The sequence below is a fragment of the Silene latifolia genome, chromosome 9, assembly GCF_048544455.1.
Source record: "Silene latifolia isolate original U9 population chromosome 9, ASM4854445v1, whole genome shotgun sequence".
Taxonomy (NCBI): Eukaryota; Viridiplantae; Streptophyta; class Magnoliopsida; order Caryophyllales; family Caryophyllaceae; genus Silene; species Silene latifolia.
The window spans coordinates 72160230-72174416 of NC_133534.1; the positions used below are offsets into that span (position 1 = coordinate 72160230).

The 14187-nt window shown below is 39.5% G+C and overlaps 1 protein-coding gene across 1 annotated transcript; it reads right to left on the reverse strand.

The window, feature by feature from the left end:
- Positions 1 to 8934: 8934 nt before the first annotated feature.
- LOC141601198 (uncharacterized) lies at positions 8935 to 10564 on the reverse strand. Its single transcript, XM_074421462.1, has 3 exons — positions 9941 to 10564; positions 9670 to 9846; positions 8935 to 9522 (listed from the first exon to the last, which is right to left on the reverse strand). Exons 1-3 carry the CDS (start codon positions 10562 to 10564, stop codon positions 8935 to 8937), a joined length of 1389 nt encoding a protein of 462 aa, XP_074277563.1.
- Between the last annotated feature and the right edge of the window lie 3623 nt (positions 10565 to 14187).

The following is a 14187-nucleotide window of genomic DNA, read 5'->3' on the forward strand; positions in this document are numbered from 1 at the left end:
ATCAAATGATGAAGGGAGTTATGGGATTAGATTTCTTGAGGAACCCATCCTTGAGAAGTTTGAAGATTTCTTCGATGAAGAGGAGGAATGCCTTCATGAGAACCTTTTTGCACCCACTATGGAGCCCATGATAGTTGGAGATGACATTATGGACCTTCTCACGAAAGTCAAATCGTCATACAAGAATTACTTAGTGGGGAAGCTCAAAGAAAAGGTTAAGAAGAAGTCTATATGTGGAAATTTGGCATCCACTATCCCAAATCCTAAGACATCCCATCATCAATGCCATGAAAGTTCGCCTTCTATCCTTGGAGAATTGACTAGTCCAAGCATTCGCATCTTCAACTTTAGAAGAAATAGGAGCAACCGGAAAAGCCCCCATGACAAGAATCTGAAGTTTGCTAGTTTTAAGAGCCGGGAAGGCCATCATCACAAAGCAAAAGAGAAGGGAAAGGAGTTAAAAGGGAGGTCCCTCATGGATTGGCCCTACTCCATTTTGAAATGGTTCAAGACTTATTCATGCTTACTTGAGGACCATTCACAAACCTTTGATCAACTATTGAGAGCATTGAGCTCCATGGATAATGGAATATGAATGAGTTTGGTGGAGTCCTCCACTACTACAAATCCAGGCAACTACAACACCCCTTTAACAACGATTATTCACGAAAATCACAATAGACGTTGTAGAATGTATGGCGCGAATTTTACTAAAATAAATTACAACGGGTATGGTTATAAAAACCGTTGTTATTAGTTTTAACAACGGGTCACCCATGCACAACCGTTGTTAATAATTTGGCGCAAAATTGGCGCAAATTTAGTGAAAAGTAATCACAACGGTTATTTTTGAAACCCGTTGTTAAAACTTATTTAACAACGGGTGTTTTTTACAACCGTTGTTAAAACATATTTCACAACGGTTGTTGTTTAATAACCGTTGTCAATACCTTCCATACTATAAACCACACAAACACAAGTCTCTTGCTGCACCACAAAACACAAACCTTAATACACAAACACAAACCCAAAGAAAGAAACAAACACAAACACAAAACACACACTTTCTCATCGTCTCTTTCTCTCTTTCTCATCGTCGCTTTATCTTCTCGCCGTCATTGTTGATTTCATCGTCTCTTTACGTACGTTCTGTAATTATCATGTTTGTTTCATCGTCATTATTTTATTGTTCTAATTATTTCATTTCAATGTATGTGTTTTTATCGACCATTAGGTTCCGTTCAAAGATCTCGCTAATTATTTCATTTCCATGTATGTGTTTCTAATTATTTCATTTCCATCTTCTTTGGCGTCCTTCAAGATGGGATCGAGCATGTTTTAGCGATTAGGGTTTGGAGAATATATTGAGATAATGGAAATGCATGTTAGTTGAGATAATGCAATGTATTTATACTAATGTGTGGGTTGAGTTGTTTTTTAATTAATATATATGTTAGGAAGTTGTGCCATATATGTTAGGAAGTTGTGCCATAATCAGATCTTGATGATGACTGATAGATCTATGGAGTTGAAAAAATGGAAGCAAATCAAACAAGCATAACTCAACACTTTCAAAATTATCATTTCATTTAATTTTAAACCAAATACATTACAGCAATTATCAGAAATCAAAAGATGTATAATAAGCCGGAACAACCCCGGTTAAGCGTAAAAAGCGCTTCTCAACCTGCCACCAATCACGCCACTCTGGTATACCGCTAACTTCCGGGTCATTGGCTTCATATTTTGCAATAACAGATTGAATATATGCAAGGACACGACTTGCATGTGGAGATAAGGTTGGAAGAGTACAACTCAACATATCTCTGGTCGCACCAAGTTGCAGAAATAACAGTGACTAGGGTATGAAGATGATGATGATGATGAGGCTTTGTTGACAAGCCGGACCGCTTCACGCCTCTTAATCCAATAATTCCGTTGATGTTCAAGGGATGCTTTGATTAATGGGTGTTGATCGGCGGGAAGCCCGGCGAGAACCTTCCCATCATCTTCAATCGTTTGTGTAAGCCATTCTTCGTAGTTGATAAAATTAGGGTTCATTGCCATGTTGTTTCAATTAATGAATGTTAGTAAAGGATGCTTTAATATGTTGGTAAAGGATGCTTTAATATTTATAGCTAGTAATATTTAATTTAATTTTTTTTTATTTTTTAAGAAGAAACAACAACGGTTATTTACAAACAACCCGTTGTCTTTAGTTATAACAACGGTTTTGTATATTAAAACCCGTTGTTATAACTTTCCCCCCAAAATTGAGTCACACTTTCCACAACGGGTTTTTATATTTAAAACCGTTGTTAATAGTTTTAACAACGGTTTCCCTAAGAAAACTAACCGTTGTTAAAACCTTCTACAACGGACGCTTTAACAACGTCCGCTTTTTTATATAACAACGGTTTTTGACCGTTGTTATAGCCTGTATCTGTAGTAGTGCTCTCTCAAACCACCATTTGTAAGATATCCTTTCCTTTTACTTTGCATTACATTTACACTTGCATTTAGTTATATACATATACATTTAGCTTGCATTTGTATTATATTTCATATTGCATTTGCATTAGTTAGTTCATTTAAATTAGTTTGCATTGTATATATCTCACATGATTCATGTAGATAGTTGCATATAGATTAGAATTCATGCATAGTCACTAATGGCCAAACCTATTCATTTCTACACTAGAAATATTGTTTAAATCGGTTTGGGGAGGTTTGATCATAGGTGACCATAGCTTAATAGAAATCATGCATCATATAGTATAGTTTAGATTGCATTCATTTGTTATATATGTCATATAAAATTGCATTTAGTTAGAGCATGCATTCATTCATATCATATCATTGCATTTGTACTTCAATTTCCATAAAATCAGAAAAATCCAAAAACATGTTTTCCTTTTTATTCCTACTCGTACATGTACATTGAGGACAATGTCCAAAATAAAGTGGGGGATGAGAATTTATATTCCAAAATACATAAAAGTTGAAAAATTTCAAAAAATCCCAAAAATATGTTCTTTAATTTCATAAAATCAAAAACCATAAAAAATTGAAAATTTCAAAAACCAAAAACATGTTCATTTCCTTTGTAGTGTAGTCTTATATACATTGTTTCTTATATATAGTGGTTGTTCATCCTTGTTCACATTGATTGAATACGCCACATCCGAGACATGAGGATATTGAAGACCGCATGGTATGATCTTTCCAATCTCCTTTTTCCTCTTTATGTTGATGACTATGTGGCTTTATTTTGATTGATGCGGTAAAAACAATGTGAATTTAGGACTTGCATTTAGTGTATATGTCATATTAGTTGGTAGAATCATTTGCATTAGGATGTATATATGCTAGTTGCATCATGGCATGTAGTTGCATGTTAGAAAAATTTTGTGAAACCGTCTACTTGGGAAGCTTGACAAGTGTATATAGGCCCTAGTAGATGCTTTTTCTTCTTAAGACTTTGCTTGTTAGAATGCTTGTAAAACACCCTAGGATGTGTCATGCTAGTATTCTTTGACCCATGGATTAAGGCCTAATCAAGAGTACCTTGTGGTGTGATAACTCCTTGGCTACCGTTTATTCCAAGGTGACCCTTGAAACCATGTATCCATCCATCATTCATCCATGTTCTACCACACATTTTGTCATCAAAGGGAATGGGCACAAAAAGAAATCAATTTGAGTTCAAAGAAATGAAACGAAAAGTGAAAGAAAGTTTGCAAAAATGCATCAAATGAAAAGAGGAGCAAAAATGGAACTCCTAAAGCTTCAAATTTAAGCCACCCTCACTACATATGGGGTGACTTTGAAAATGTTCAAAAAGAAATGCAAAGAAAAGTTGAAAGTTGTCAAGTGTTGAAATGCCAAAAATCAAAAGAAATGGCAAGAAAGTGTTCTCAAATGTTATATGCCACAAGAAATTGGGGGGAAAAACAAAAACAAAAGCAAACTCCCAAAGTGAAACTCAAATATCTATCGATCCCTTTATCCATCGTATCCATTTTTGTGCATGGTAGAGAGGGGACGACCCTTCTTCTTGTCTAGGCAAGAGGGGGAATTCCGCGATCCTCCAGTGTTTCTAACACCATAGGGAGTCTATTCTTGACAAAAGCATTTAATGATTGAGGACAAAGGTACCCTAGCTTGACACAACTTGGAGGTGATTTATTGGTATCCTTCTAGGCTTAGTAGTTTGAAGAAATTGCATCTATGAAGGAGTGTGTACCCTTGAATTGCTTCCCTTGTAGATAATTTCCGCCACTTAGATGAGGAAAGTGGCTATTCTTTTGTAGATGCATCCATTACTTGATTTTGTGTGCTTAATGATTGGATGTGTCGCCATTTTGGCAAGACCCACCTTGCCTTACAAGAAGGCATCCTACCTCATGGTTGTCCTGTTGTGAGTTGAAGGGGCGGAGTGAGACCCGCTAATTGTCTCATATCGGCTATATTATTAGGATAGTTTAAATAAAGGTCTAGTTTTAGTCACCTCTTTACTCGGGACGAGTAAAGGTTTGGTTTGGGGATATTTGATGTGACCATTATTTGCGCAGATTTAGTCCCCTAATTGAGCCTATTTTGCATACTATTATAAGATTCTTTGGCCATTTTATCCGTCAAAACCTTCCTATTTGCTTTTCTATTGCATTTCATATGTTTTGTAGAAAAGGAGATAATAAGGCGGAAATTCCCGTCTTTTGTGCATATTTGGAAGCTTATTGATGATATTAGATGGACTAGTATGAAGAGGAGGCAAGAATGATGACCAAAGACGTATGAATAAAGTGTATATAGAAGGATCAAAGGGTTAAAAGTAAGAATGACGAGAGGGAAGGCATTACAAGAAGAAATCACTCGAAAACCGAACCAAGAGTTGCTCCTTTGGCTCTGAAAATATGCTAGATGGAACGGCGTCGAAAAATTAAGTGATCTAAGCTTTTGAATCACTCCAATAGGAGTCCGTTTTACAATCCGAGCTCAAGATACAGCTCAACCCGCTCGGGTCAAATTCAACCCGCTCGGGTTGAAGCCCAGGACGCCCATATTTCGCTCGGGAGGGGCGTATTCCTGGACAGGAAACTTTTCCTTTCTACGTGAACTACAATCCGTGCGTCTTCTCCCAAATCCGCCCGGATTGCATCTTCAGAATCCGCCCGTCTTCTCCCAAATCCGCCCGGATTGCATTTTCAGAATCCGCCCGGATTCAACTGAATCCGCCCGTTTTCCCCAGCCAGAATCCGCCCGTCCCGACTCCAATACGCACGGATTCCTTTACAGCAATTTTCGTGTTCTTCAAGCTCCGTGAAAGACGCCCTTCCTTCGAAAAATACCGGAGTCTCCCTGCTCAAATCTCAAAAGTGTAATTACTAGTTTAGCCCTTAGTTAACCCTAATGCATCCACCTAATTTCCACTATAAATACCCCATTTGTAAAGATCCTTTTATCAAGTTTTTAGAGTAGAAAATCCTTCTTTAGATTAGATTAGGAGTAAATTAGAATAGATTACTCTTTAATCTTTCCACAAATTACACATTAATCTCTCTTTAATTATTGTTCAAGTTTATTATTCAAGTTTATTATTGGGTAATTGAAGATTATTGGGTTATTATTGGGAGATTGACAACCTTCCATCAATCATCAAGTTCTTCTATTATTCTTTGCATTATTATTTGGATCACCTCAAGTTTGATATAATTCCTTTACTCTTTAATCTTTATTGTTCATTTCTTCATTCTATTATCATGTTTATACTTGTTGTGATGATTGACACCATTAATGACATGTTTCCCATGATGATGAGTGAGTAGTTACTTAGCTAGGATTAGTGGGTAATTAAGGGAAGTCAACATGGGATTGATTCATGCTTAATCTAATATGTTTTCATGATTAAATTGCTTGCTTGTTGTGATGTCAACTTTATGCACATGTTATGTTTGATGAAATGCCAAACCTATGAATCCTTGCATTTACAACCATCTCTTATCTACTCAACTTGACTTGTAAGATATAAACCAACTCGAGTCTTGTTAGACCATGCATAGAAGTTGAATAGGAGGAAAGTAAGTCGACTTGTAGGTGTTGTACAATCTAATCGATTCGGCTCCGGGACCCAACCCTTCCTATGAACCGTAAGACATAAACCAACTCGGTTCCTCCACAACATTAATTGCTTGCTTATGATTGTAAACATGTTTGTATGATCAACACCATGAATCCCCTATGACCCCATGATATCCTAGCACTTTTAATCATTTGTTTACATCTTTCCTTTTGTTGCTTGTTTTACTCTATTGCTTTTATTAGTCTAGAACACAACTACAAACCCAACCAAATTGTGAAACTAGCATAAATTGAGATAGATAGACTTAGAACCCAAAGCACACCGTCCCATGGATCGACCTCGACTTACCGCTAACTAGTAGTTTGTTTTTTTTTGGTAAAATGTGAGCATTTTGTATTCATTCAATAAAGCGATCAATACATAGTTTTTTGACAGTTTAATACCCTTAAGACAAATGACTAACTACATCAAACATCAATGACAATTCCTATACAGTTGAGCCATAGTCTATCACTACTAGAAACTGGCAACTGCACGAGCTGCTTCAGTCTGCTTTTCATCTGATCAATAATTGCATTAGCAATTACACCAGGCCTTGTTAAGTTGAGCTCCAGCCTGCATCTATTCCTTTCAATCCAAATGTGATTCCAACAGGCCAACTTAACCATGTTGCAGATTGTAATCTGTAACTTGGAGTAATTCTGACATGGAACCAAAAACTGCAACTGTAACCAATGCTCCACTGCTGTTAAAATCTGAGAACTAAAAGCACACCCTGAAAAAATATGAGCATGGGTTTCCACTCCCCTTTCACAGAGTACACAAAATTCAGAATCACACAGTCCCAGATGATATAATTTAGCTCTAGTGTTGAGAGCTTCCCTATGAATCAACCAACCAACAAACGCCTGCTTAGGGATGTTCCACCTATCCCACACAGACTTACTCCATTGAACAGGGGGGTGTGGTCCCCTAATCCAATGGTACCCAGAACTAACAGAATAACCCCTTGGGGCAACCACCCACTGGTTATCCTGGAAGCCACCAGCCAACATATCCCTCACTTTACATATGTTTCTCCAGTTCCAATTAGAATCCAGAGAAGGTTGATAATCAGTCCATTCACTTCCCTTCAGATAGACATGATCTATCCATAAAACCCAAAGCCTGTCTGCCTTAGTGTATATCCAATTTACCAGTTTTCCAATAACAGCTATATTCCACACCCCTGCTGCATAAATTCCCAGACCACCTTCTTGCTTAGAACAACACACCTTATCCCATGCTACAAGAGGTGTCCTATGATAAACTTCATCACTGCTCCATAAAAAATTACGACAAATAGCTTCAACTCTTTGAATAACACCTTTAGGAATGAGAAAAATGGAGGACCAGTAATTATGCAAGGTATTGAGCACAGAGTTAATAAGGATAAGCCTACTCGCATAGCTCATCTTTCTTGCCCCTATTCCCCTGATCTTCTGAACAATCTTTTCAATCAGAATATGACAATCATGCCTAGTAAGTCTACCAGGTTGAACAGGCACGCCCAGGTATCTAAATGGAAGGGAACCCTCCTTGAAACCAGAAATATGGGTGATATCAGCCCTTAGCCACTCAGGGACCCCATTAAAAACCACTTCAGACTTATCAGCATTTACTTTAAGCCCAGAGGCAGCACTAAAAGTAGACAAAGCCCTTAGAATTAACATAATAGACTTCACATCCCCTCTACAGAACATCAACAGGTCATCAGCAAATAGAAGGTGTGTCAGCTTTAAACTCTTACATAGAGGATGAAATCTGAAATGCCAATGACCAACAGCACAGTCCATCACTCTAGAAAGATATTCCATACACACACAAAACAACAATGGAGAAAAGGGATCTCCCTGCCTTAAACCCCTCCTCCCCTTAAAATAACCAAACTGTGAACCATTCAAACTCAGTGAATAAGAAGTGGTACTAACACAAGTCATAACCAAACTTCTAAAATGCTCAGGAAACTTCAAGGCAACTAACATTTGATCCAAAAAGCTCCACTCAATGGACTCATATGCTTTTTGTAAATCCAGTTTAAACAAACATCTAGAGGAAGCCATACCCCTATTATAAAACCTGACCAAATCCTGGCAAATTAATATATTCTCCAAAATGCTTCTTCCCTTCACAAATGCACCCTGACTTCGATTGATAAGATCTGGCAATATGAGTGCCAATCTATCACACAGAATCTTAGAAATAGCCTTGTAGAGTACATTGCAACAAGATATAGGTCTAAAGTGCTTCACACTTGTAGGCCTTTCAACTTTTGGAATTAAGGTAATTATAGTGGAGTTGACTTGGACCAACAATTGTCCAGTACTGAAAAAATTCATTATAGCTGAACAGATCTCATCCCCCACAACATCCCAGGCATCCCTGTAAAACTGACTATTAAAGCCATCAGGCCCAGGGGCCTTATCTTTGGGGATACTAAGAATGCTATGCTTGACTTCCTCAACAGTAACAGGCTTTGCAAGAATAGCAAGATGTTCCTCAGTGCAACAATTACCCCGTCTGACTACAGATTGATTAACACAAGCTACATCAGTCTGTGTCCCCAGGAGCTCTTGATAATACTCTAAGAAAGCTTCCTGAATGCTAGCCCCTTCAGTGATAAACCACTCCATGATGGTCCTCTATTTGAAACACTTTATTCAACATATTCCTCTTCTTAATAACATGATGAAAGTAAGATGTATTCAGATCACCCTCAATAGACCACTGAATCTTAGCTTTTTGAGTCAAGAAGCTATCTCTAGCACTGATAAGCTCCCTCAATTCAGCAGCCAATTGCAGTTCTTGTTGAATCAAATCAACATCACCAACTCCTTCTGAATGTGTTCTAAAACAGTACCAGCAATACTAGTGCTATTCTCTATGTCAGAAAAGCAAGATTTATTCAGCTGCTTCAGAACAGGCTTCAGAGCTTTCAACTTTTTAACCACAGCAAACATTTTAGTCCCTTTGAACTGTCTATTCCACACACTACTAACATCACTATGAAAAGTAGCAGCAGAACCCCACATATTGAAATATTTGAAACTCCTTTTACCCCCAAGATTAGTCTTCCTATCCACCAGAGTACAGGGGCAGTGATAAAAAAGCCCCTCAGGGTGAAAGTGAGGAACAAGATCACCAAACTTATCTATCCACTCAGTATTCCCCATAGCTCTATCCAACCCACTGTAAACCCTATCCCCTGGTTCCTGCTTATTGGACCAGGTAAACAAAGCTCCAGTAGCAGCTAAGTCCTCCATACAACAAAGTGACACACACTCTTGAAAATGTTCCATCTCAGCATCAGTAGTTGATCCACCCAATCTTTCAATAGGAGATAGCACAGTATTAAAATCTCCCATCCAAAGCCAAGGTTCAGTACAGGATTGGGCCACACCCTTCAAAAAATTTCATAAGCTCACCCTCTCATGCAACCCATTATGAGCATAAATCATTGTGAGGTAAAATTGCTTCCCATCCAACCTGGAAGTAACTAACATATGGATATATTGTGCATCATAGGCCAAAAAATGAAGCTCAAATACAGTAGGTTTCCACATAATCCATATTCTTCCTCCCTTATGCCAACTACAGTTTGTGGTGACACTCCACCCATCACACAATGAGGTATTTTTCTTAAGTAAGCTACTAGGTTTGATCTTAGTTTCAAGCAGACCAAACAAACCCACCCCATTATTGTGCATAAACCATTTCACCACCTTCTGTTTATTCAGGTCATTTAGACCCCGCACATTCCAGAATCCAATATTATGCATGACTTGATGCTCCTGGGGGATCCTTACCACTCTCTATTACCCTCCCCTTAGGAGTAACAGAGTTATTCAAAGCATCCATAAACGTATACTGACTAAATTTTCCAGAAAGCCTCACTCCCACAATGCCATCCTGTCTGTTTAACCTCATAATATTCTTAGCAGGTGTAGGTTTAACAGTAGACCTGGCACTGGCAAGAGGAGGAAACATGGCAGGAGTAAGCACAGGAGGAGCCTGACTAGTAGTCTGCACAGGCACAACTTTTGCTCTCCATATCTGTGTCCTCTGATTCTTACTAACAGCTGCCACCCCTGGCTTCCTACCTATGGGTTTCTTAGGTTTCCTACACTGAGAGGCATCATGACCTAGTCCCTTACAACTGACACAGGACACAGGTCTCCATTCATAATTAACCCTCACCTTAACCAGATTACCACAATCATCCACAAACTTGACAAAGTCTGGTAACTTCTGGTCCATCTGCAACTCCACCAGAACCCTAGCATAGCTGAGTCTAACCTTATCATGAGTATCTTTATCTCTTTGAACATATTTTCCAACAAGCCCTGCAATTTTAGGCAAGCAGTCCCCCCAAAATTTCAAAGGAATACCAGCTAACCTAACCCAGACAGGGACAACATCAACCTTCTCTTTAACAAAATCCATATTCTCAACCCAAGGTTTAATAACAACTGGTTTATTCTCAAACAAATTGTAACAGCCCAAGGTAACCTGCTAACGTGATATTGTCCGCTCTGGGAGATACAACCCCCTCACGGCTTTAAAACGCGTCACATTAGGAAGAGGTAGCCACATGATTATAAACCATGCTTCGTTCCCCTCTTCTACCGATGTGGGAAGGTCACCTTCCCTCCTCCCCAAAGGAGAAGGCAACGTCCTCGCTGCCCACCGGTACAGGCCCCGGCTCTGATACCATTTGTAACAGCCCAAGGTAACCTGCTAACGTGATATTGTCCGCTCTGGGAGACACAACCCCCTCACGGCTTTAAAACGCGTCACATTAGGAAGAGGTAGCCACATGATTATAAACCATGCTTCGTTCCCCTCTTCTACCCATGTGGGAAGGTCACCTTCCCTCCTCCCCAAAGGAGAAGGCAGCGTCCTCGCGCCCACCGTCTGAGCCCCCGGCTCGATACCATTTGTAACAGCCAAGGTAACCTCGCTAACGTGATATTGTCCGCTCTGGGAGACACAACCCCCTCACGGCTTTAAAACGCGTCACATTAGGAAGAGGTAGCCACATGATTATAAACCATGCTTCGTTCCCCTCTTCTGATACCATTTGTAACAGCCCAAGGTAACCTGCTAACGTGATATTGTCCGCTCTGGGAGACACAACCCCCTCACGGCTTTAAAACGCGTCACATTAGGAAGAGGTAGCCACATGATTATAAACCATGCTTCGTTCCCCTCTTCTACCGATGTGGGACAATATCACGTTAGCAGGTTACCTTGGGCTGTTACACAAATAATATCCAGCTTTTAACAGAGCTTCCCTACTTTCATGTTTAGTAAATCTGACAATAAACATCCCATGATCAAGAAACGAAACCCTATCAATGCCAAACTCATCCCACACACTATAAACATAATTCTCAATGACCTCCCATGGTGGGTTAGCACCTAAAATGTAACAGAAGACCGAATTATTCCAGAAAGCTACCTCATTTTTGACGTCTTCAGCAGAGAATTGGAGAAGATCTTCCACTTCCTCCTCCTCATCTATCACCTGAAGAACTGGGACATCACGTCCTTCACGCCTGAGAAGCCACCCTTCTTCATTCGGTGCTCCAACAGCCTCACTCAAGTCCAGCACAGGAATTCCATGCATCTCCCTGAGAGACTTCATTTTTCGTGCTTCCGCCGTTGAAGGTCGCTGAAAGTTACCACCTTTACCATTATTTTTCGAAGAACTATTACCAGCGGACCCAGTATTTGTGTTTTTATGATTTTTTGATGATGAAGTTAAAGGAGAAAAACGATTATTGAGAATCTTCATAGCCGTCATAACCTAACTAGTAGTTTGTTGAGTATTATAAATGTGTTTGATTGGATGAGTGACGACATCACCCACATCAGTTCCTTGTAAACATTCTTGTTTAATGTGGTTGGTAGGAACTTGATCAAAAGCCTTGGATTGATGTTTTTGTGATGGGGTTTTGTTTGGAGATTGTGGAAAGGGATGATGATGTTCTGGTTGTGTTGATGTTAAGATAAGGGAATAGGGATGGTGGGAACGAATTTAACAAAGAAGCAGGCTTGGTACGTGCGGGCTAGGGGTGGGTTCGAGCGGGCTGAAATTCAGACCCATATTTTTCCCATGTGACCAGTGCATCCTGGAGTCAGCTCGGGTGTCCCTCGGCATGGGAGTCCTAGGATCAGGCCGCACGTCCTTTGAATAAGGGCACTTTCTCTTTGTTTTCTTCCAGCTACGGGTCGCGTGTCCCTCCCCGAAGGTTGGGCGTCCTGCCTCTGCTTTTGTCGAAAATAAGGCTTAAATTAAGCCTTCCCCTTGCTCCCTTTGTGTTCCCTTCTTATCATCGTGCTCTTTCCTGAAAAATGGCTTAAAGAGTAGATAAGAACTCTCCCTCACAACTGTCATGTAAGGACTAAAGGGTACATGTAACATTTCGAATCTAAAATACAACTATCACTAACATGCAATGCAATGTATTGCTTAGAAAAAGTATATTACAGATGGTGGTTTGAGATAGGGCTCAACCAAACTTAGTTGAATGACAAATTTCATTATTCATGGAGCTTAATGCTCTCAATAGGCGAAAAAAAGCTTGTGAATGGTCCTCAAGTAAGCATGAGTAGGTTTTAAACCATTTCAAAATAGAGTAGGGCCAATCCATGAAGGACTTCTCTTTGAATTCCTTCCCCTTCTTCTTTGCCTTGTCATGATGGCCTTCCGAACTCTTGTGATTTAATAGGCTTGATATCCTTGGCATAGAGGGTTTTCCGTTTGCTCCTATTTCTTTCAAAGTTGATGACGAAAGTACTTGGACTAATCAATCCTTCAAAGATAGAAGGTGAATTCTCATAGCATTGATGATGGGGTAGCTTGGGAGTTGGGATTGTGGGTGCCAAGTTTTCACACATAGGATCCATCTTCGTTTTATCCTTGAGCTTCTCCATCAAGTAATTTTTGTATGACAATTTGACTTTCATGAGAAGGTCTATAATGTCATCTCGAACTATCATGGGCTCCATAGTGGGTGTGAGAAGGTCCTCATGGTCAATAAGGACGAGACATTCTTCTTCATCGTTGAAGTAATCCTCAAACTTCTCAAGGATGGGTTCCTCAAGCAAGGTAATCCCAACACTCCATTCATCATTTGAGACCATCTTTCCCTTATCATCTTCTTCCATAGATTCACTCCTTCTCATTAACTTTTTCTCCATCAGCTCAATAGTCACATCAAATGTCACACCCTCATACTCACAAAGGCTAAGAGTATTTGGTTTACTCAACCTCATTTCCTCTTCATCAAATACCAGACTTTCATACTCACAAGAGCTCAAGAAAATTGGATCTTCCAACTTCACATCTTCCGCAACAAAGGTCATAACCTTAAATTCACATTCATGGTCAATGCTTAAGAATTGGTGAGGAGTGGTTGGGTGGGTGGTTGCTTGGGTTGCCTTCATTTGGGCAAGCCGAATTGCCGACTCCTCACCATAGGTAGCAATGCTTTGAAGAACATTGCTCCTATTTTGGCTCTCTTCTAGTACTTGTGAAGAAATTTTGTTGGTCTCCCATCATTTGGAGAACCACATTTTGAATGTCAAAGTCATGCTCATTTTCTTTTTGTGGGTGGGTGTGAAAGTGGTTATATTGTGGCATTTGGAATTGGTTGTAAAGTGGGTTTTGGGAGGGTGGTTGTTGTGGATATTGGATGTGGGGGCTTTGGTAAGAAAAGTTGGGGTAGTAGTTCGGACTTTCATTGTATAAGTTGTAAGGTAGGTTTGTGTTTACTTTCTCCTCAAACTCCTCATACCCATAGTGATACTCAAAAGATCCACCACATACTCCATGTGTCAAGTCTTGAGCCATCATCATAGCTAAGACAAGGAAACAACTACAACTAAGGAAACTACACAAAAATGGTAATAATGACCTTGAGGAACAAGTTCATCAAGGTTAAAGCAAAATTAAAATAGACAAACAAAAAAGAACTTAATCACAAAACACCGTCCCTGGCAACGACGCCATTTTGATGTTGAGCGAGTCATAGTTCACTCAATCAAACACATTTATATTC

Excerpts from the sequence above, each read along its gene's own strand:
- LOC141601198 (XM_074421462.1), bottom strand. The coding sequence starts at position 10,564 with ATGGATTTTGTTAAAGAGAAGGTTGATGTTGTCCCTGTCTGGGTTAGG. Across the intron at positions 9,847-9,940 it reads CTGTTACTCCTAAGGGGAGG|AAGGTGGTGAAATGGTTTAT; the intron begins GTAATAGAGAGT and ends CTGAATAAACAG. Across the intron at positions 9,523-9,669 it reads GGATTATGTGGAAACCTACT|GGTGTGGCCCAATCCTGTAC; the intron begins GTATTTGAGCTT and ends AATTTTTTGAAG.